Source organism: Chroicocephalus ridibundus, chromosome 1, assembly GCF_963924245.1.
Source record: "Chroicocephalus ridibundus chromosome 1, bChrRid1.1, whole genome shotgun sequence".
Taxonomy (NCBI): domain Eukaryota; kingdom Metazoa; phylum Chordata; class Aves; order Charadriiformes; family Laridae; genus Chroicocephalus; species Chroicocephalus ridibundus.
Genome location: NC_086284.1, coordinates 76,429,324 through 76,453,119, shown reverse-complemented (window position 1 = coordinate 76,453,119; position 23,796 = coordinate 76,429,324). Strand labels below are relative to the sequence as shown.

At 42.1% G+C, this 23,796-nt stretch overlaps 1 protein-coding gene across 2 annotated transcripts in view; it reads left to right on the top strand.

Moving 5' to 3' along the window:
- SLC9A7 (solute carrier family 9 member A7) overlaps nucleotides 1–11,345 on the top strand; it is a 72,171-nt gene extending 60,826 nt beyond the window's left edge. For both annotated transcript variants that reach the window (XM_063340265.1, XM_063340264.1), the window contains 3 exons: nucleotides 80–162; nucleotides 3,539–3,644; nucleotides 9,528–11,345. In XM_063340265.1, coding sequence (XP_063196335.1) covers nucleotides 80–162; nucleotides 3,539–3,644; nucleotides 9,528–9,776 — 438 coding nt within the window. In that variant the 3' untranslated portion in view covers nucleotides 9,777–11,345. The remainder of the gene's footprint in view (nucleotides 1–79; nucleotides 163–3,538; nucleotides 3,645–9,527) is intronic.
- The last annotated feature ends 12,451 nt before the right edge of the window (nucleotides 11,346–23,796 follow it).

Below are 23,796 nucleotides of genomic sequence, written 5' to 3'. Positions count from 1 at the left end.
ATAATGTGAACAATTGGAATGTATGATTTGGGTGTTTTTCTGCCTGAGATAATCACATATGTTTTTATCTTATTTTTAGGATGGCCCAGATTCTGAAAGAAGGAACAGGACAAAGCAGGAAAGTGCTTGGCTCTTCAGGCTATGGTATAGCTTTGACCACAAGTATCCTTTTGAGAACACAGCTTAGCTTCAAGGCATGAAATGTTTGCTTTTTCCTTCTCATGTAGCCTTAAGTGCTTGAGAGTCAAACAGAAGATCTGGTATTTGACAGGTTTAAGGAATAGAACTGAAGCTTAAACTCGCTGACTCAGAAGACGAGACCTTTCCTTTCTCTAATGCATGGTATGTCACACTTGCTGGAGGACAGAAACCGATCAGTTCTAGGAGCTGAAGTTCCTTCCTAAACAGTAAGACAGCCAACTAACTATTTCAGATCCTCTGATTTGTTCCACTAATCTGTTATCTTCACTGGTGTTCATAGCACAAACTAGTTTTCCAGTTCATTGTACATGTCTATGTCCCAACTCATTGCCCTGAAGAGCGATCTGCTTTTGCGATGAAGTCCTCTTTGGAAACCCATCGCTGATATGGGAAGTTCTGGAACTAAAAATTTACATGTGGTCCAGCTTATTTCCTTCAGTATATCCAGAACCTCCTATGGGAGTCAAAGCAGAGAGCGTCCTTGTGTGTTTATAGTACTGCACGAACTTTCTGAAGCCATTATTATGCTATTTAGAAAGTCTCGTTTAAGCTTTTGAGCAATTTTTGTGTAGCTGTCCTTTCTTTCATGCTTGTGTTTTTTAAATCTACTTAGTGTATTCTTAATCAGTTTATCACACAGGTGCCCCCTCCTGAAGAGCTTACACTCACTTAGTGGAAAGTGGCAAAGATAATCTTGTGGCCAAGGAAAGTGACTTAGACCCAGAAATTCAAAGAAGTTTCAGTTCTTGATTCTTAGTAATTTCTGAGGCAGTTAAATATATGTAAATACCTGTGACAGGGCCTTAATCTTGCATCTAAGAAGTGAGTCTCTTCACTGGGGTCTTCACCATTGATTGATGAGAGATCGCTGGCCTGTTTGGTGCACAGTAGTTTCCTTCCATGCCTCGTGCAGCAAGATTTCCCACCACGCTCAGCGTTGAAAGCATTCAGATCCGAATAGTGGTTGCCTGTTCAGGATAAAATCTGTTTGTGACTGATGCTTTAGATGCAGTAGTACTGGGCCTAAGCCAGGAAGGGAGTGTATGTGCTAGTTTAAACATTCATATATGTTAGTAATTTCAAATTAACCCTTTGAGTTGTAGTGGCTGGTGTCAAAGTGTACTGAGGTTAGTTTTCACTATTTAAAAATAAATGAATACTTCTGTGGTAAGAGCACGGAAGGATCTGGCTGTGGCTGACTGTTTCTTTTTTGGCTTTTTAAGAAGGAAGCAGAGCTATCTTCTTCCTCTGCCTTTACAAAAGGGATGTGCTGATGGGAAGAAAAAAAAAAAAAAAAAGGAGTGGTTGGCAATGCTGACTTCCCCTTGGCTGATACTAGCACAAGTGCAGTTCCCAGCAGCTGCAGCAAGGGCAGGGTGAGTGTGTGTGTGCTCAGTGAAAATTACAGCTTAATTAGCTGTTTCACAGAAACTTAAAGGATGCTGGTAGTGCACTTGCTTTTTTTTTAGTGGTGACTAGCAATCTTTAGGAAAGGTTTCTGTGAAGTTTGTGCCAAGGAAACTGATGCCCAGAGGCAGAACTCTCTTACTGTGTCTTAGAGGTAAAATTCTGCTCCTGCTGCAAGGAGGCATTCAGATAAACATTGTCTGGGGCGCCTTAAATTGCACGAAAGGGACGATCTTCAGAATTGCCACCTCTGTACCCATGGCAATGTCAAAATATTTTTTTTGCTGATGCATTCACTTGGTTTGTGGGTAGAAAGGCATATTGTCTCAAAATTCACTCTCTGCAATGAAACTTAACTTGGAAAAGATGCAAGTAAGATGCACTTGGCAGTGTGCTCCAATGCTGGCTATTGCCTGCAGAGCTCTGTGTGGTTGGATAACTGGGAACTTCATGCCTGTGGAACGCAGAGTTCATTTAATGCCATGGGCTGTTCTCTGGGTTCACCCACAGTTGTTAAACACAAAGAAAACAGCAACTTTGAAGTATCAGATGTCTTTTACTGGGTTTGTTTTATTATGACCGAGTCAGCGTGTGTCTGTCGGCCACAGGGCACCAGAGAGGCTGGTAGGTTAGCCTGAGGAGGAAGAGTTTCTTTCTTTCCAGGGCTGGGTGTAGCCACACTGTGACCAGGGGTGGGAGGGAGGAAATATAACTCTGCAGTGGCATAATCACACCATTATATGCTCAAGTAAACATGCTATACCAGGCTCTGCTGAAGGGGAGGGATACATTTCTGCTAAAAAAAGCCTCCCCTTTTTTTTTTTTTTTTAACTCCCTCTTCCCCCCCAGCACCTGATCTGTTGGTAGCAACAGGGAAACCATCTTATACTTCACAAGTGGATTTGATTCTCTCTGTGCTTAGAGGCCTGAGAAAGTAGCTAGAATACGTGCAATATATATTTACATATAAAGTAATCAGACTGACTTTAAAAAAAAAAAAAACACACCAAAAAAACCCCCCACCAAACCCCAAACAACAAAACCAAAAAAACTTCCTGATCCTGATTTCAGCCAATGTTTGGAAATCTTAGCACTTTCCTCTTGAGCTCTGCTCTTGTGCGAGTCGAGATCAGCATGCTGCTCTGTAGCAGGGAGACCTTTTTTGACTCCTGAGCATTTCCTCTGGCATATCATCAGTCTGGAGTACTAGTGTGAACGAATATGGATTTACCTGAGAGCAGACCTCTGAGGAGAGGTGTAAAGACACCTTCCTTTTCCACCCATGTGCCCCCTCAGCATAATCCAGGTGGCATTGCCTGGGTAGATGCTTTCCTTCCACACTGTGTTACATGGTTCTTGCCATACGGTTTTCCCTTTGCCTCTCTGAGGCTGTGTGTGGTATGTAAACGGGTGCTGCAGAGATGTCTTTGAGCCTTACCAGAGGAAGATCTCTGGTTCCATCTCTGTGGCTCAGTGACCAGTTAGCAGTGGACCAGTTCAGGTGGCTGCGTTGCTTGGAGGACGTTAGATGGACAGTATTTATTTATTTCCCTGTGTTAAGCCACATAGGTATGCCACCTTGTTACCTCCCATCTGCAGAGCAGACTCTGGTTGCTGCTTTTGGCTACAGAGAGCCCCAAAGCTGGAAACATCACAACTGCTTGAAACTTTAAGAAGAGAGGTAGCTAGTTCCCCCTGCCGTAAGTGTGTGGGTAAAGAAACTGCTCTCAAAAGGATCAAGGGAAAAATGTTGGGAGGAGATGTTTTTCATTTACTTGTTTACAAATGCAGGGTTTTTTTTTCAATGGATGTTTATATACAATTATTGAGCAGCACATAGATCAAACGTAGAACCACATTTATGTACAACTGTCTCTTTATTTTCAATAGTGGTTTTCAAGCACCGATGTGTTTTCCTTAACTATTTAAGTTATTTAAAACCCATTCTCACTCACAGTGGCCCTCCGTTAACCACAACTCTACCCAGCTGGTGTGGCCTGATAGCCCGCTGTCTGACAAGTCCCCAGGTTTACGATGTAAGTAGAATGACTCAATACTTCTGTGTTCTGGTTTTTATTTATTTAACTTCAGCAAACCAGTGTTTTTCTTTCTAGGCAAAAGGTGGGTATGATGTACATATTGCGAGAAAGTGCTGGTTTGTCCTAGGCAGAAAAGATTTGAGATACTCTCCCCTGGGGCAACAGCTTCTGTTAGGAGAAATCGGAGATGATTTTATTGTCAAATACTACATTAAAAAAATAACGTTTAAGGATATTGGAAAATTACAGGCCTAGTCAATAAACTAGTTCAGTGAATCACTTCAAAATATTCAGTCCCTTCCCAACACTTTTGCACAAGATTCTTTTCCTGTTACTGTTGTGGTTGTGTTGTGGTTTCCTTCAGAGAAGATGCTGACGTATTTACCCATGCCAGAAAGAAATCTGGTAGAGCTTCCCTTCATTGTTTCCTCTGTGAAATTTGAGATCACATTTCAGAAACCATTGATCAGTTACTTATCTCAGTCTAGCAGGTCACTACTGTCTTTACAGCCATGTCTTGCAATAATTAATGCTTCATTCTCCTATTACTCTTGCAGGATTTTGATACATGTCACTCCTATCTGTACAGTGCCTCTGAAATCTACAACTTTTTATGACCTGATTGTAAATAAAACCGTAGTGCTATATGGGATCACTTCACTTTGCAGGTTCTCTGGAATGGTAACATCTCTGCTATGTTCAAGTAGTCTCAGACCAGACTTCTATTAATCTTTTCCTAGAAAGTTATGAATTCCACTTGCAACTTTGAAACATTTCCCTGCATCTCTTCCTGGTATCATTAGCATCTCACTTTTACCTGATAGTAACACTTCAAAGAAATTTGAAATGTCTGCTGCTTATTTGGAGCTATTAGTAATGCAAGAAATTGGCCTTGTTCCCGTCTTTGCAGTGCCACTGGAGATCTTAAAACAGATCTAGGCTGGAAGGCATCCATCAGCCTGATTAGCCTACTTGTGTGTTGCCCATGTGTCTATCTGTGTATGATCTTGTAAGATTAGTTATCCAGTAACTGAGAATCTAACCAGAATGAACATGCAAGCTTTGGCTTTCACTTTCTCTAACAGTTGAGCTCTTTTCCCCCCACCCCCCCCCTCTTTACTCCTCATTCTTAGCTACTACTGCATGTCGAAACTTATTCTTTAAGTGGATTGCTTCTGTGACACACACACACTCTCGCTTTTGGGATGTTAACTTCATCATTAAAAATGCTTATAAGGCTGCATGCTTTGTTAAGGTGTATAATATGGAACCTTCATATTGTATTGTGTCTTGTTCCTATTTCGGTGCATTGCTGCGTTAACTTGAAGAATATAACTTTGAGATTTTATTTATAGTGTCTTTTCAAGATTTTGAAACTCTGCAGTTGCTTTATTATTTTCATTTCTTTGCATGGCTGGCTTTGCTATAGGACTTGACTACATGATTTTTTATTACTGGCTAAAAGGCTGTGGAATCTTTCTGCCTCCCTATTAAGTTCAGGTGAAGTGACTGAGAGCACCGTGTCTTGGAGGGGGACAGAATCTGCTTGGAATAGTTGTGCTTTTGTGAGGTATTTCCAAGAAAATTGAATGATACATCTGAGAGAATTAAAGACTGAAGACTTTGAATTAAACAAGCAAAAATGTCTGGGAATATTCAACAGAATGTAATGTAACTAGAAAATGTGTTTCAAAAAGTGGTAGTAAATCCTAGATCTCGTTCAGGTGTATGTCTGAGCAGTATGACATCTACACAGAGAAGAAAGCATACAAGTATGTGGCTATACTAACTGTATATTTGTGGATTGTTTTCAGCTATTTTTTTTCCTCTGACTTTATTACAACTTATTTAAAATTCATTTTCACTTCCGTGAGTGGGAGTACATATTTTTAATTAGATGCAAGGGGGGTTTTAAAGTTTGAAAGTCAAATAATCTAATTACATGGCCCACGTACAACCTATTCCTAAGTATGAGATCATGCCCTCTAAGCTGGAGTTTGCATGGTGCACATGCAAAGGTCTGAGTCAGCATACAGGGGTGAAGTACAGTGGATTTTTTCCAGAGCTGTCACTATTATTCCTTGCTGGTGTTCTCCCACTGCTTTAGGACTGTGCCACTAGGCTCACCGTTAGGTGTTTCCCACCCAAACAGAATCCAAGTTGGAACTCAAAAGCATGAAAGGTTGCTGTAGGCAGTGTTTAAAATTATAATTTTCAAAAAGTCATTGCTATTTTTCTCCCCTGGTGTTATCTTCAGTGCACAACCATTTGGCAGGGCTTTCCAATTTATCCCTAACTAATGTAGGTCACTTTTTTTTTTTCTTCCCTTTTGACATGTCCTTTGAAACTTTTAGGAATTCTCTGTTTCCTAGACCATTTATCCCATTTGGAAGAAGCATCTGCATTATCACCTGCTCTTCCTGATGAAGTACTCCTGGTGATTTTATTTTTTTTTCATTTGCTTGCTTTGTTCAGGGGTGTATTTTGTGTCTTACACACTCTCCCACCCCTTTCTTTTTTTTTTTTGTTGAAAGTTTAGTTCTTGCACCATACACAGTGTGAAAACTTGGTATGAAAGTAGAGGGAACGGAATTATTTTTCGAAATATGCAAACCCAGTAAAGAAACTCCATTTGCAGTCTACATAAGTCTTGGAGAAGGTTACTCCCAAAATTGGTAAGAAAACTGTTCAGCCGTGCCTCCCCCCTCTGCTTTGTTAGTGGTTCTAACTTCAAAGCAAAAATTGTTTAGTTTCCTTGATGAATTTGAACTCAGCTGAGAAGTAGAGAAACTCCAAGCGGGGCATCAGATTGAAATTGTAACATACTTTGCATGGATACGACTTGATGTTTTTGTGTTGGAGCCACAAGATAAGTAACTTCTGATGCAAGTTTTGTCATCCACGATGCCTGCGCTGGATTCAGCTCCAGCAGCGTACGTGGTGGCCACCAGCGCTTTCCATGTGTGGCGTACATTGCATATGCTTCTTCTTTTTGCACTGCCTTAGGAAGCAATAAAGACTGGCTTTGTAAACAGTAACTCTAAATAAGCTTTAGCCGTTTTAACGTCGCCAGCACGCATTCTTAGGAGCATGAGCAGATTTTACCACAAATGGGGCAAAGCTGTGAGGTCCCTCAGGGTTATGGTCAGCACATCAAAGCAAAATTCAGGCTTTTGTAGGGTTTTGGATTTAGGTACTTAAGCCATTCTAATTTGTCAGTTTAAGTAGCGAAGTTCAGACCTATGCTTTTTGAGTGAATTGAAGCTACTCCTACAGAACTGTAGGGGATTGCAGAGGCCAGTTTAGGGTTATTCTTGGAAGAATTTCAAGTCTCTAGGGATCGACTTGGATACGTTTCCTGTCTTTCTTGAAAGAATTGTTAATGCTGCATGAAGCACAGTAGGTTTATTCACCCATCCTCTTTGCTTGCAAACATAGCAAATCCGTATACTACATGGGATTGTTCATGGATGTTCTCCGGGGAAATATATGGAATAAATTGCCTGCTGCTTGCGGTGCTATTCAGAAGTGAAATAAATAAGTGGAACTTGGTTCGTACAAGGCAATGTTTGTTCACTATGTTGAGAGAAAGCTCAGTGTTTTCTCTGGAACGAATCGTGTTTACATACATGTAAGTGTAGCTTGCAACAAACCAGCAAAGGCTGAGTTAGGACTTGCCATATAGTATAAAGCCTGTGGCCCTCTCCTTTCAGTATCGTGCTTCCAAGAGCTTTTCAGCCTTTTGGGGAAGCTCAAGTGTAGTGTGTGTTCTTACCAGTTTCTTATCTGACAGGTGGCTGCAAGGATTCGCTGTTAAATAGCATTGTGGAGATGCTCTGGGAGCTTCCTGCAGCCGCTTCATGCACGGCCCTGGTATGGCAACACCTCCCGGTGCCCTGTTAGCCCTGACGGCCCCCCCTTGGTGCTTCTCCAGGGGCAAACACCACGAAAGGCAACTTGTGGTAGAGCTTCTCAGCTTCTTTGAGTTCTTAAAACATAACCAGTCAACAGTCACAAACTGCCTGCTGCTTACTTGTTTTACTGCTTTTCATCTTTATTTGAATGTCTCTTCTTCAAAAACAGAGTATATAGGGACATCAGATTTTCTTAAACAGCCGATTATTTTGTGTACCCTTTTTAATCATCTTGGTCTTGTCCCTTAGACTTTCACTTTTTTGCAATGGAAAGCTTGTCAAGGTTGTTTCTGCCAACTCCAGCTGAACCCTTTAATTTCTGCCTTGTTTCTTTTTAAGATAGTGACAGTAGTTCAGTGTTTTCTTTGCAATCAAAGAAAGCAAGTGTCCTAAACGGTATTTGCTCTTTGAGAACAGTGCTCTCTATCACACTAACTCTGTCTCTAATAAGCAATGATAAATTTGGGTGCCACGGAGGTTCTGAGAAATTAACATCCATTCTATGTAGGGCTTGTCTTGCACCCAACACTGAACTGCACCATTTCTTTCGCTGGTTTTAGTAAACTCCTGACGCCTCTTCCAGTCCTCATTAGTTAAATATTCTGTATCATCCAGAGGCTTCTGCTGCCTCTTTTTTTTTTTTTTTAATCATTCTGAAATAATGACAAGAACCTTTCCCAAGAAGTTTTATTTAGCCAAGCACTGCGTTTTTCATCATGGATAGGTTAATCAGCATTTTCAGTCCGAAGCGCCCTGCATTCCTGTTCTGCAATACAGGTAGGGCTTTCTAGTCCGGCTGATCACAGGGATCCTATCTCGCATAGCCCGTGCCCTCCTTCCTTTGCCAAAGTGAAAGAAAATTATGTATTTTGAGAATGTAGCCTGATTGGTGTCCAGCATAATGAGGAGAACGGCAATACGCACACTTAGATTTCAACTCTCGCTAAGCAGTATGGAGCTATTCACGTGGGAAAATAATTGTTTTCAGCTGTAAGAAGGCAAGCTTATAGTACTGATAGAATTTTCTTCAAATACAAGGAAGCCTCATTTTCTGACCAATTCAGCGGTTGTGCCTTTTACCAAGAACATGTTAAACAGGAGTGAAACGTGGTACAATTGCTTGCTATTGTATTATGCTGTGTAGAGAAATTGAGTGTTCTGTTACATTTTAGCAATTTCTAGTCTCTGACCGTATATTTCATTCCATCTTTGCCAAAATAAATTCGCGGGGTTTTGTGAGATGCTTTCTTAAATGATTTTGAAAACAAAAGGTATCAGAATGAGTTACAAAACTATGAAGCAAGCATTTTCTTGTATCAGTGTTTTGTACTTTTATGGCTCAGGAGCTAGCCATACTTCCAAACAACTAGGTCAAGTAATTCTCTATTTAGTACCAGGTAAGAGTAAGCAAATAGTTTAAAAGAGTGTGGTTAGTTTTCGATCTATAACAGAAATTTGTTGAGGAAGCTTTGAATATAAAGAATTTGAAGCCAGTGAGTTCTTACCAGTTTGCATGAGTCTCTTACTTAATGAACTTGACTAATTAGCAACAGATGCAACTCTGACTTTGTATCTGGAGCGACTTAATTGTGCTTGGTCTCCAGTCTTTTTCCTGTACTGCCTTCTAAATTGTTGTGCCAAAACCAGTGTACTGCTCTTCTCTCCTGTACTCCTGGTAAACTTCCAGTGCTATTAAATCCCTAGTTACCTGTTTCATAATCTAGTTCTTGGATCCAGCTCCCCCTCATCTCTCCACAACAGCAGCAGTTATACAGGGAGCAGTAAGCTGATTTGCAAACACTGGGTTCAAGGTTATTTTTAACATTTCTTAAGGTGGAACTTTACCGCTTACTGCTTCTGCATTGACACGTAGGTAAACTCTTCTGTGCAGTTACCTTCTTGGCAAAGGCTAGATTTTGTGAACTGTACAAAGATTTTTCTTCTTTTTTTTTTTTTTTCCCCCTAGAATCAAGAACAGCTTAGAGAAGAGGATTCTGATTTTATTCTGAATGATGGTGACCTTACTGTGACATACGGTGATACAACAATAACTGCAAACGGTTCTTCTGGCCCCCATACAGCTACCACTAGCCTTGACGGCAGGAGAACAAAAAGTAGTTCAGAGGAAGCACTGGAACGCGATTTGGGAGCAGCAGATCATGAAGTTACAAGCAGGGGTACCCGGCTTGTATTTCCTCTGGAAGACAATGCATGATTAATGACTCAGTAAAAAATAACTCTTGCTCTGTGGAGGGATCAAGGAAGACTGCAGGCCACTGTGTCACTTGAGGTGGGGATGTTTATTTAAAGAAGTTAACATGTGTAAGTGGTTTTACTAGGGTCTGAAGATGCCACCTATTTTATACTCAAGATGCTGACAGTGGGGTTTTCTAAATGTCTGAAGGCAGACGAATGAGAAAACTGGTCATTCCCTTCTTTTCAACCGCATATTGAATCCAAGTATAACTAGCATGCTGCAATTGTCTGGTTCAGCTGCAGCAGCTCTCTCTGAAGAGAGGTACATGAAAACATTGGCATAGAACTGAGCTTGTCTTGGCTTAGCTTGGGAATGTGGAAGAAGAAACAAACATGATAATTATTAGGAGATAAAAAAGGACGTGTGTGTTTCTGAATGTGGAGAGATCCATTGTTAACTTCTCTCACGAGGCTGAGGAAACTGTCAAGTAAGACGGGGCAGCGTACATCAGGACTACAGGTGCACGAATGCAGGACTCTGTGGGGAACCTGTTACTGCAAGCTGTATTTCGTGTATTTCAGGGAAAAAAGGGAAAAGAAGATTTCTTCACTGGCCATGTGTTTAAATAGGAAGGCAATGAGAGCCACTTCTCCCTTTAGCTTTGGGCAACTTGACTATTACTATTAGCCTAACTCACAGTGCCTCAAAAGAAAAGCATCCAGCTTCCTGTGGTCTATGATGTACCTGACCCGCCACAAGCCCGGAGCCAGGCGCTCTTGGGTAGAAATCATGAGGTAAAACTTTCTCTCCCTTAAGGTTCTTAAAATGGGATGAAGATAGTTGGAAAAGTATCTTGGGCTGGGGAAAACAGCAGATAAGAGGACGAGGGGGAAAAGAGGAGAGGAGAGAGAGAGAGAGGCAGTGTTGAACTTGCATGGAACCATGAGGTTTCATATTGCTCAGAAGAATCCATGGACTCTGCTTACAGTTCTTATGTGTGACAAACAGCAAACATCTAATTAAACAGACAAACAAATACTACTGGCTTTGCCATTTGTGACTATCCTAAAAAAAAAAAAAGGTGTTTACTGTTGTTCTCTTTTGCGGAGTAGATGTGAAACCTCAGTGGGGCATTGCACAACAACATATAATCTACAGAAGTGATGAACTGTAGTATCATCTTAAATGTGAAAAGGGAAAAATCTTTGCCTAGTATTTAGCCCACTTACACGTAGGCTAGCTTTAACTTATCGCTAAATGCTTTTTAATTTCCGTATGAGGAGGTATCATTGTCTCTGCCAATAGCTGAAGAACTTACACTTCCAAGAGCAGTTCAGCTATTCAAAGCATGCTGAAACGTGACTTCATTCTCATGTCTCAAAAGGTTTATTTTTTTAAAGAGTTCTGTGGCCCCCTAATGTGTTGTAATACCAGTTTGTCTAAAAAGTGTGGTTTTTCTTGCTTCCATTTCAGTTGTTCCTCTCATAAAATTGTGTGTGAGTAAATACCCACTCTGTTTTTCCTTAACTATTAAACTTAATGGGCTAACTTCAGTACGAGAACTTACTGCTGCAGAGAAACATTGCAGTCCTATTGTCTAGTCTGCTTTCTTTCAAATGTGTTCTCTAACGAGTGATCTACCTCCTTGTCTGTCCCTCCCATGTAAGTTTGTAAAGGGCATTGATCTGTAATGACTGGCTGACATTATTAAGAGACTCGAGGAAACCAGAAGCTTTTTTGTGGAAAAACTGAAAGAGCAACACAATCTGAGCTCTGTTCTTAAATGGTGAAGAGTAACAAACCCTGATGAAGCTCTCTGAGCAGAACAACTCCTTTTTGGTTTTCCTCTGCTTTCAAGGAAGACAAAGCAGATAACAATGTCCATGCGAATTATACTGTTTACATGGCTTGGTTTTTTGTTTTGTTTATTTAAGTGCTCTGGCAGTAGGAAAAATAGTTTCCTCCTAAATTGCGAAACCAATTGCCTTCATTTTGGACAAGTCTTTGAGACCTGTGCTGTCAATGCTGAGTGAGGACTTGAGACTTCTACAACAATTAGGAATTATTGGCTGAGTCATACGTACCAAATTTTGGGTTGAGACAGTGCAATTTACACAAAATAAATGGACTTAACACAGTGAGGCAAATCTCTACGTGCAGCTTGAAGCTGAATCTTACCAAATCACTTTGGCTGAAAAACAGAGCTTTATGCAGAGAGAGATCTGTTCTCTGGAAGAAAGATCAGGTACGGATTTTGGAAGTAGAAATTCTGTTTCATTAGCTTCCTCAGGAAGGCTGAATCTCTTGAAAGGATCAATAAACCATCCCTGTGCAGATGCTTCTTTGTCTGTGTTTTTAGTTCTCCCAGCAAAGGTATACAATTGAATGAAGTCCACCAGTAAGCCCAAAATGTGGTTGTGAAAGAGCAGCCAAACTAGCTGCATCATTGGTGAGAGGTGAGGAATCTAATAGTCTAACTTTATATTCAAAAATTACTTAAACGCTTACCCAACATGGTGAGGAGAGGCCTGTATACACAAGTTTCATTTTTATTCATATATTACAACAATGAATTTTATTCCTTGATTTTTATCTATTTTTCATTTTATCTCTTCTTCCAAAATTGGACTTCACTGTTGTCAAAACATACGCTAAAACATCTAGCCTCTTCTTACACCGGACACTGATCCTTGTACCAAATTGCCAAGGGCCTCTTTTACTGAGAAAATGGGAAAAACAAAACCAACCCTCCTTGTCCTGAAACACTCTCTAACAGATCCTTTTTTCTTGTGTCTATTCTTTTGAAAGAGTAGTTTAATACGCTCAATCCCTATCCAGCAAGATCCTGAGCTGGCAAGAACTTGACCGAACCGTACCAGCAAATGTGTATTTTCTTATAAACTTGGTGTGAGGTTTTGAACAGAAAAACACAGCTTAAGGTTGTAATGAACAGCAATCGATACGTACTAGTATCCTCTTCAAATTGAAAAAGAAAACCTGTAAGATGATGGTCTTCAGCGCAAGAAGTATTGCTCTACTAGCGTAGGATGTTGCAGCTTACAGGGCTGCCCTGGTACTTGGGGCTGGGTGATTTCTCCTTGTAGATTTTTGTTTGCTGCGTCGTCAACTTACTGCTGAAAATCTTCACCTGAAGTTGCCGAGGAATCTGCGAACTTCAGTCCCTGGAGAAGGAAAAAAGTCGTCCCTAATCTTATTTCAGTGTTTTGTAGAAGCGAGTACTGCCAGTAAGGCAAGACTGTTTTGCAGTTGCTTGAATTCCCATGCAAAAATATCTTTCCGATTTACTTGTGTTAAAGGCCACAGCAATTCCCAAGTAGTACACGAACATTATATTTAAACAGATTAAGAAGCCATCTAACCTCTCCTCTCTATTCATCTTCACCCTTTGGGGGGAAATTACGTTTGGAAGAACACACACAAAAAAAAAAATCTAGAAAGCTGGCATTTTTGTGCTTTGCTTGCTAGTTCGTTCAGTGTGTGTGAGAAATGATTGTGTTTTGAGTCACTTGTACAATATTGCACGTTTTGTGCAAAAGAGCAAATTCTGTGAATTTCCATGGGATTACAGGCAGTTCATCCGTTAAGGCTGAGTAGCTGTGAGCAGGCCCTGTGACTGTTAAGAGCAGCACCGTGGCAGCCTCCCTACAAACACGGGCGTAACGCTGGATTTTTTTCAGGGTGCTTTTTGTGAGAGGTGTTCAAAGCGCTGTTTCCATTGGCTTCGGCACGAGCTCTCGTGTTCTTATCTTGAGTTATCAGAAAGGATGAATGCTATGACAAGTGTGTTTATGCTGTACGTTACATGTCTGCTATGCAGAGGAAGGGAACAGTGTAAGCTACCTTTTCTGATAAGGACTGAACAAGGGTAAAGTATCACATACTTGGTACTTGACCAAGCCTGGCCCTGTTTCAAGGATGCAAGTTTTTTGACCTATGAAAGAGCAAAAACGATTTTTTTTTTCTTTTTTTTTTTTTTTACACTGAAGGAATTGCCTTTGGGGAAAGAACTGCAGAAATTTGAACTGGAGGGGGGAAAAAATCTAAGTTTTTTTGGTTGAACTTCTAAAGAGCTGATCTGAAGCAAGCGCGTATCAAAGGTTAAAATGATGTCTGCTACTACCACTCTCAAAACATGAGAACTACTATGTTTTACTTCTAGGGGGAGGGAAAGGCCTCACAGTAGGAAGTCTAGTAACCTCAAGAGCTAGCATGAGCAGCTTATAATAACTAGGAGGCTAGATCCTGTGACTTTAATCTTTTATAATCAGTGAGACAATTTGTTGATGGGCATGGAAAGCACGGTCCTTCTTGTGTAAATTCAATTTAACTTGAACTGCAGTCGCTCTTCCGACGGTATTGGTCAGAGGAGCTTCTTTGAGTCTAATTCTGAACAGTAAGACCCTGGAAACTAATATGCTTCGCATGCTTTTCAAAGGAAGGTTCAGTGTTTCTTTTAACTCTGTTTGAAGTAGCTCAGAGGAATAACACGCTTGACCTCAGCCTTGGCAGACGTGGTCTCTGTTTCTGCACAAGTGTGGGAATGGAATTTGAGTAACCAGAAGCCTCAACTTCATGTGCTTTTCTTTAAGATGCGGGTGACGGGAGGACCTTTTGGGGGGAGAAACCAGAGGACTCACAGATGCATCAACAGGGAGTATTCCTCTCCAAAATACTGAACTCCTGACCCGCTGAAACTTAGAAGCAAGGGAGGATAAACCATGACCAGGAGGCACAGACCATCCAGCAGGAAAGCTGCCTGTACATAGTCGGTTTGGGGTATATACCATCTCGGTCGTAATCAGAGTCACAGAAAGTAGGACAGAGCTGCTAAGTAGTTTGAACGCATTCTTGAGGGAAAAACATGTCGAATAACAATTTTAAACGTCCCTAGATTGAAAAACGCTCTTTGTAAGGAGCAGCCCGTGCAAACCTTATTTGCTGCGCAGGAGGAAGGTCTTCCTTCCCAAGTTTGGGCAGGAGAGTTTAATGCTGCAGAGTGAGAAACCACAGATACTTCTTGGCCTGGGATTTTTGGGAGTGCCCTTCTGAAAAATAACTTCCACTAAAAATGAGCCTGCAAAGTGAAAGAGAAGGAAAGTGGGGAGGAAATAGTGAATTACAAAGCCAGGAAATGGCTTAAACAGGCAGCTTTACTGTGGGAACAGCACTGTAAACAACTGCTACTCTTAATCTTGCAGTCCTAAAAGCTGAAAAGTTACCTGGACTCCTGCATACCTTACGCTAAAACAAGGGCAATGGGATAATGCAAAAGTAATTAAACTACCCACATCCTAATTGATCACAAAACAAAAGTCTTTCACTCAGAAGCACTGACTTGCTTCTACTCCAGAGCAAGGCGAGTAACTTTGAACAATTGCTAAAAAAAAAAAAATACAATCTCACATCGTTACTATGTTTTCGTGAATGTAAAAAGCCTTTAGTAATTCTGAAAGTAGTTCGAGGGCAACGTTAGTCTGATAAATATGGAGGTGCCTTACAACATGCATACATACAAACAGGCTGTAAATGTTTGGCCAATCCTGTTTGAATCTGTGTTGCAGACTCGAACGAAATTCCATATCTTAATTTGATACCGGCAATTTATACAAGCTTTTGCTATGGAGATTAAACAGTTGCGATAAAAGTCCTAGAATCGGTTTGGATTTTCAGGTAATAAAATGATCTATCTGGTTTGGATGCTTTATGCAAGACACCTTTATCCTATGCTACTTTCTTGATCACAGTCTGTTTTGCTCCACCTTACGTGGACTTGCAGACCAAAACGGGGTTTGAAGCTTTATTTAGGGACTGAAACTTGCCTGGGAGAGACAGATCATCATAATTTATACCGGAATAAAGGACTTCATTGGTTGCCTGCACTGTCTACGTCGGGGAACTTGGTGGTGTAGGAAGGCGTCAGCAGGGAGGAAGAGAAGCCCTGGCTTTTTGAATGGCTGGTTATGCTGCTGTGGATCAAGGCGGTGCCTCTCCCAGGTTCGCGTACAGTAGTACAGAGCCAGAAAGGGTTTGTCCCGCTGCGTGCAAAGGAGCAGCGGTCTTTGTCCTAGGGAAATTAAAAACATTTGGGTTAGTTCTAGCTTTTGTTAACATAATATTTTTTAATTTGCTTTTCTGATGCCCCTGATTTCCTGCTTTTTTTTTTTTTTAACATTTTGGAGCTTGAAAGCATCCCATATAAACACATTTGGTACGTATTTTAAAAAGGGAGCGGGGACGAATAGTCAGACTCAATTTTTGCATCTGAGCACAGTGTCAGAGCTGTGTTACATAGCCAGTTTATGCAAATTTGGTTAATTAGATAGTAATAATTTGAAATACTGCACTGAAAGGTCACTTTCCCACTTTCATTTGGAAAAAAACAGATTTGCATTCCCTCAGAGAAAGTGAATGCTCAACTTAAAAGGGTTTTGCTGCAATGTTAAAATACTTAACTTTAGGCTACGAGAAATAGATTGGATTTATTTTTTTAACTAGTGAAGCCTCTGAAGTTGTTATTACAGAGGCAGGGAGAAGTAGGTCGTGCGGTTCCCTGTTATAACATATTCGTGAATCTTATTTCCAGGTTTTAGTTTAATCAAGGAGGTTATCATCCACTGTCTGATTCTGAATTTCAGTCCTAAATTGCCTGGCTGAATGCCTCGATGTTGACGCAGGTTAATACCAGAAAGCAGAACACCAGAAGATACTCTCCTGGATCGTAACAGCCCATCAGCAACAGGCGTTGTGAACTAACAGGTTCCAGCACAGGGGGTCACTTGAGGTGAGTTTGTCTGATTTTAGTTTGGGATATCGGAAGCAAAGAAAGGGATATGACCCGTAGCTGGTTTCGGTGGAGCAGGGAGAATGTAAACCATGTAAGAATGTCTCAAATTTGCTTCCTTCCTTTAAGGGAGACAGGCTGCCTTGCCTTTCCTTTGCAGTTACAGGATGCGTGCTGCGGGTTTGCTGTGTATTAGTTCTGATCTGTCCGTAAAGCACAAAATAAGAAGCAGCATTTTACCCGTTTTCCATTCGTTTGCCATTCTCAGAACGCTTACCCGCTTGTCGTTTAAGATACAAGCACGTCAGGAAGGTTGCAGGAGGTGTCTCAAGGTTACTTCAAACACAAAAACGCAGTTGGTGTCCAAAGCATATCACGCTGTCCTGACTAAGACTGCTATGGTAGACGGTCTGTCCACAACTGTTGGTAACTTCTGTTCCCTCGTTATCAAAGCACCTAAAGCCTGGGTGGTGTGATGGGTTTAAGCTGGGGGTGGGTCGCAACGTGTGTTAAGTCCTCTCCTTCCTAGAGATAGCGTTGTGTGTGCAAGGAATTGGGTGCTACTGCACCAAACATCTTTAAAAACGCTGAAGTAATTGCGGTAAGAGGTTCAGTAGAACTGGAAGATACTGGTGTATCTCCTGATACATCCTCTTCATAGTGTTGACAGCTACAGCAGCAACCGTCTTTGCAATATTTGCAGTTTAAGCTGTGAGGATTTAAGAAGGACCACAGCTCTCTGCAGTGTCAGGGCTCGGTTTCTTGGTCTCAAGCAGTAAGCGCAAGGATGTCGTGCAGATGCTCTGAGCCCTAGTTTGGGAGCTCAGTATTCCAATGAGGTTAAATGGCAAGGGATTATCCTTTAACTACAACAGTGGGTGGGGAAGAGAGAAAAAGCAAAATACTGTGAAAGCTCTCCATGTCGTGGGGATAGTAGTAGTGGAGGAGGGGGAACAGAAACACCTACCGGGCTGACTGCCATGGCTGATTTGTGTACATACTTAGCTAAACATTCAGTTGCGAGGACAAGATACTGTGGTAATTTCAGCTTTGTTTGAGGGTGCTGATTAAGGCTTCATCCATGCTTTCCTTTGTCGAGAGAAGAAATGCTAGTGCTGCTTGGAGCTCCTGCTCTGCCGGCAAGTTTCAGGTTAGGTATGAAGGTGGTGTTACCGTTCCAGGTCAGCAAAGTACTTCATCTTTCCATTTCTTCTTAGTACTCCCTTACTTCACACAAACCTTGGAGTCACTGGGAAGTGGGAAGCACACTGGGAAATGGGAAGTGTTGTTAGCTTTTGTGGAGCTTTTTGTGGAGTTTAGCTTCACTAGAACAAATAATCACATTTGTCATCTGTAGTTAAGTCAGAAATATGTCATCACTTCTTACTTATCACAGAATCACAGAATGTTTGGGTTGGAAGGGACCTTAAAGATCACCCAGTTCCAACCCCCTGCCACGGGCAGGGACACCTCCCACTAGCCCAGGCTGCTCAAAGCCCCATCCAGCCTGGCCTTGAACACTATTTAATAGTAGTGCAAAACTTACTGTGGTTTGACATATAAACTCCATATTTCAGCTCAGAAATGTAAAGGGCTCATACTGGCAATTTCCTCAAGGCAAAGCTAGCAACTCAGCCCCCTTCTTACAGTACAGAACTGATCTGGGGTTCCTTTCCTTAAAATGTATTTAATCATTCCCACCTGGGAGCATCCAACAGTTGCTCAAATATCCCTTTATTTCAAGAAGGGCTGTAAGCTATGACTAAAAGTAAACATTATTATATGGAGAAATAAAATATATATTTATGTCAATGTGGCGGCGATCGTGAGGAGATATAACTTCTAAATCTAGAAAGAAGGAGTGATCACACAGACAAAGGAGGTCTGGATGATGTACTTAATTTTATAAGATGACATTTGGAAAGTCCTTCCACAAGAAGTCTTGCCTTATGCTGTCTTAGTCGCTGTAGGAAAAGGAATCTATCAGGATTAATAACTGAGCATTTATTCTTGGTTCTGTTTCTTACCTTTTCACCAGTTTTCACAAGGGAGAGAAGTTGCTAGCAGTGTCATCCAGAGGTTTGTGCTGCTGGATCTGGAGAAGGGAGTGAGTAGGAAAGAGAAAAACGTGTGGGATATTCAGTTACTCAGGATTATGGAACCCAAGGTTGACTGTAAAATGTGGGGTAGTGCTTAGTCAAAAACACGTCCAGCTGCACAAGTGCAACCACCTATAAAATAGCTGTTTCCTTGTGAGAAAGAGCTTGGAATGATTCTGCTTAGTGTTCAGAAGAGAGCATGAACGATTAAAAAGTCAAACAATGTTGGTAACTGAAGCCAGAATCACAAACCTTCTGTTGCTCTACAAATCCCCCATGTGTCCCTGCCGCCAGCATCCCACGTAGCTTTGGTCATCATTGAAAGGACATTAAAAAAAACCGAAAAGGCAGAGAGGAGGGCAAAAAGGTAACCAGAAGTACAATCTTCATGTGATGAGTAAACACCTGTGCTGTTTCAGTTGGGCAGAAGAGATGGCAAAGGAAGATCTGGTACGGTCTTGTAAAATTAAAAATGGCATGGCAAAGGGGAACAGGGAATAGTGATTCACCCGTTACTAAAACAAAGAGGGTACAGGCTGACGTCAAGCAGCAAATCAAAACCAGAGGCAACACCGTTACCCTAAGCAAATAGTGAAACTTGCAGTTCAGAAGCATATCAACCAGTTCAAAAGTCAGCCTTTCTGACGGACCAGCCGCACCGATAGCCGCTCCACACAGTCCAAACCTGGCCTCTGCCTCAGGCACTCCCCGACAACTCCCCAGGAGTTGGGGAAGGACTAAGGACGTGTTCCGTTGCGTTGCTTCCCCTCAGCGTGGCCTGGGGCAGGTACCGCTGCTGTGAGGTGCTGGGGTTTTTCTCATCCGCAGGCACGCGGAGCGAGCTAGTCTGAGTTTTTCAGTCAGAAGTGAATGCTGGAAACGGGTGCCTTCTGTTAACCCCTCTGCTGTACCGGTACAGACCCGGGCTGGGGAGCCGAGGGGTCGGTGCAGAAGCCGCTCATTAGCGTTGTCCACAGCAGCGACGCGCGAGTGGCTTTGAGAGGTGGAGCCTACGCAGAATGGGAATTCCGGTGTCAGGCACTAGTGGACAGTCTTGTTTATCTTGCATTATCTTATCGGGCATTTTACACCAAAGCCACGCTAGTTGCGTACAAATTGATGGGTTTGTTACTGCAGTCAACAGTTAGCATCAGGATTCTTTTACAGCTTAATGAAAACTCACACCTCAGGATAAGTATTTCCCCTCACACCTTGCACTTTTTCCGTGAGAACACTGAAGAAAGCTTATGAAATCCCTGGCAAGGCTTCTGCTCACAGCGTGGCCCTTTCTGAGCAGGGACGGTCTTTCTCTTCCCAGTGACGCAGCCGGAGGGTTTTGCCGTACTTTGCGTGCAGTGAGGCACTTGTGGATTTTCTGAGTGCAGTATCATCCACAGAGTCAGCAAATCTGAGCATGAAATATTACAGTTCCGGCCGAAGGAGGTGAAACCCACCTTACGCTATTCTTGTTGTCTCACTTCCTTATAAATAACCGGAAGCCGTGTCTCCCGTCGTTAAAGAGATGTAGCGTTTTGACTGTATTTGTTGTCCATTCTGGTCAACAATGAGGTTTTAAAGAGAAGTTATTTTAGAAAGAAGTGGTTCTTGATCCTTTCCAGATGGAAAGTTTGGCTGAAGAGCACGGGATGCTCTACGTTTGGGAGCGTGACTTTACCCGTTCACTGTCGTACCGCAGATGCAAAGCGTGTGCTTGCCGACAAGGCAGCGCGGGTACCTCTGTACCTCTGTCTGCTTTTGGTGACAGCAAACTGCCCCCTGCGCTGAAGCTCGGCCTGCGGTCGAGAAGGGAAGCTCTGCAGTCAGTCTGCGGGTGAGAAGCGTATCGGGTTTTACAGGTAAGTTGTGAAGTTCAGAACGGTTACTTCATGAGAAAGGGGCACTTCTTCAACATTACCAAGTGTTATCTTGAAAAACTGAGACCGAAGAAAATTACAGCTATTTCCTGCCCACAGCTACAGAGCCCCTTTTTTCGGGAGGCCCAAGAATTGATGCTTTTAAGCCTACTTGTTTTCAACTATTTCTCTTTTTTTTTTTTTTTTTTTGTTCAATCCAAATAAACCATTCTTCTTTTGCTTTTGCAATGTTTTCCTCAAATATGTGGGAGCTTCCTTCTAAAAATAAGCTTTTTAAGGGTAGTCAGTAAATTTTCAGTACGCTAACATCAGCTGAATGTTTGAACTGGATCAAACAAGGGAGGAGGGGAAATAATGACAGGAGATGGTGATCAGAATTAAAGTACAGCGCTGCTTGAAGAGCCACAGATGTTCTGCACACTGTCTCTTTCCCCCAGCCATTCTGTGTATTCTTAAATATAATCAATAAAGGATGCGTAAGTGTTTATCAGTCTAACATAGCTTCTGTTCCAAGATTAACGCACCTATGCTGTGACTGAGCTCAAGAATCTCAAAGCAACTGAATTTTGTTAATCCATTTACCTTCTCTTTTCCCTAATCAAGAGTGGGTTCACAAAGTAAAAATTATTCCTCCTAAACTAATCCACGCTCCAAGACAAAGTGATTTCTGCAAAGCACGTGAAGTAACATAAGATGTGTATGGTTCTGAAGTTAGGAACTGTTTTATTTCCTTTTTTTTTTAAAGAAGAAAAAAGTGACTTACATTCAGTTTTGTGTAGTGTAATGTTTGAAAATGTGAGTTTTTCTAAATACACTACATGTTCTGAGCCATTTGATCAATGAAAAAAAAATTCTCAAATTAATCTCTATTAAAAATCTAAAACAAAACCAAGTCTGCTCTCTTGTTATGGGACAAGAAATAGTATTTAAATACTAAATTATTACATACAATCTGAAAAAGGGACGCATAACCTGAGGTAAGAATACGGGTATCTTGAAAACACACTTTGTTCTAGAAAAGATGAGTAATTAAACGCATGCCCCGGCTGCAGACAGAAAGTTGGGTTATGGTGTGAAATTTTCAAAACCGAGTGCAGTACTGAAACGTGCCTGTCTTTCTTTAGGATCTCCAACCTCATCTTTCCGGCAGTGCTTTTAGTCTTTATACCAAAAAGAGGAAAGGGCTCTTCTCCATGCTCAGTCACACCTCATCTCTCACTGTACGCGAGCCGTCCCGTGCGGAAAACTGCTTCTGTCCTGTCGTACCCGTGAGTTTGTCTTGTGTGGCGACGCTGGGTTTTAAAATGTCAAACAGGAGTTGGGCTCGCTGGGAGGCAGAGCTTTCCTGGCATGCTCCGCTGTGCCCGAGGCGGCATCCTCCCAGGCACCGGACCGGCCGCCGGCTGCTGTGGGGATGGATGCAGCCACGGAGCTCCAGCAGCCTGCTCCCACCCGCGTCCCTCACTACCCAGACCTTGAGAAACACAGCGCAGCTGAGTTCTCCAAAAAGTGGGATTACAACTGAGTGTATCTGTGGGTCGGGCTTTTCAGCCAACAGGAGGAATTTGGGTTTCGACCCCAGAGAAGCTGCAGCGTTGAGCAGTTTAAGGCGGTGAAAGGGAGGGGAGCCCAGGGTGTGCAGGTGCAGTTTTGTCTAATGGACCGTGGGAGAAAGTCTCCTCAGGCGCAAGTAACGCCCACGTTGGCAAAACCCCGCTGCAAAAATAAACAGGACAAAACATGATTTACCCTGGCGATCGGTATTTAGAAAGGGAGGAGAAGGGAATCAAATCCATCAAGTTTTCCATCAAATGGAAACGGAACTGCCCTCAGGTGACTAAAAGCTATCAATGGCTGCATGCTTCAACAAAGACGCCATAGCTGCGTGGGGCAGAGGCAGCAGTAAGAAAAAAGAAAAAAAAAAAAGCTCCTAAAGAGGAAGGTGGTCCATCCTGGGCCTTTATTCAAGCCAATTTGCAAAAATGGTTGTGCATTTTTTTTCTTGTAGAAGTTCACACTTTATTTGGACAGTAATACTATGTGTGTATGAAAGCGCTTGATTACAGTGATGAAGCTAATTTTACCTGTTGGCAGTTATTACAAGACCTGACTGTCCGAAGGACGTAAACTTTGCTCTGTACTGATTGCACTTACGCTATTACAGGTATTCAAATTACTGCTGCCGCTTGGATGCTTCTAGTACTACAGCTGACTTAGCTTAAGGAGTAACTATCACCTTCCTCTGATAGATTTTACCTTTACTGGTTTAAAACCACTCGATATTGGAATGATGATTTCCCGGGCAGAGCAGTGATGAAGCCCTGCAGACATTCAGAAATAAGTCAGGGGAATTACTCTGTAGGACCCTATACTGCATTCCCCACATCAAAGCATCCTTAGAAGATGAAAAAGTTGTATTAATTAAATGGCTACCTCAAAATTATTCTAGCTATTCTGTAACAGATCACAGGAGACTTCTCTCCCCTTTCTCCTTCCGCTCCCATGCAATAGTAATGATTTTGAAAATAAACTTTATTAAAGGCCCAGCCTAACTCTTCGGAAGGGTGGGATTTTTGCCATGAGGACGCGGCATCACCCACCTGCTCTGGAGCCAGTACAGGGGTTTCACTCTCTGCCCCCACCCACTGAGGAGTGCTCCAGGGCCAGCCTGGGGGAGCTCAGTGTCTCGGAGCTGGAATTCCTCCCAGCAGGAATCTGTGGAGCCGTAGGTATGGGCATGACCGGACACGACTCGACAGCTCCAAGTAACCTGAAAGTCAGTTTAGAAATAAACCGAGTTTATTGAGTCTTAAAACTGCCGACTAACTTCAAGGTTAGCGTTACCAGTTTACAAGCAACACGTTCACCTGCAGTGGAGAGCTAGAAGCAGCAGGACGGCCCTTCTCCCCTGCAGAAGCGTCAAGGCAGCTACACGTAACCTATATCACCTGTCAAGATTTTTAACTCCTTTCCCATTAAGGAACAAAGTTTAAGAAATATTGGCTAGTCACCTCCAGTCTGAATGTAATGGCTTTAGGTGTAAGGTTTCTTAGAAGACCCAACGCACACAAATACGTAGTGCTAAGAATTTACTGAGAATCAATGGGAAGATAAGGTTTACAATTTACAATTTAAGGTGGAAAATGAAATTCATGCTAAAGTGACTCCTCCTTTGCTGCCGTGTATAACCCGCACTCACTCACTCCATCAGAAAGCAGCAATTTGAGGCTGGGTCCTACTTTCTATCTGTTCCCACATCTTAG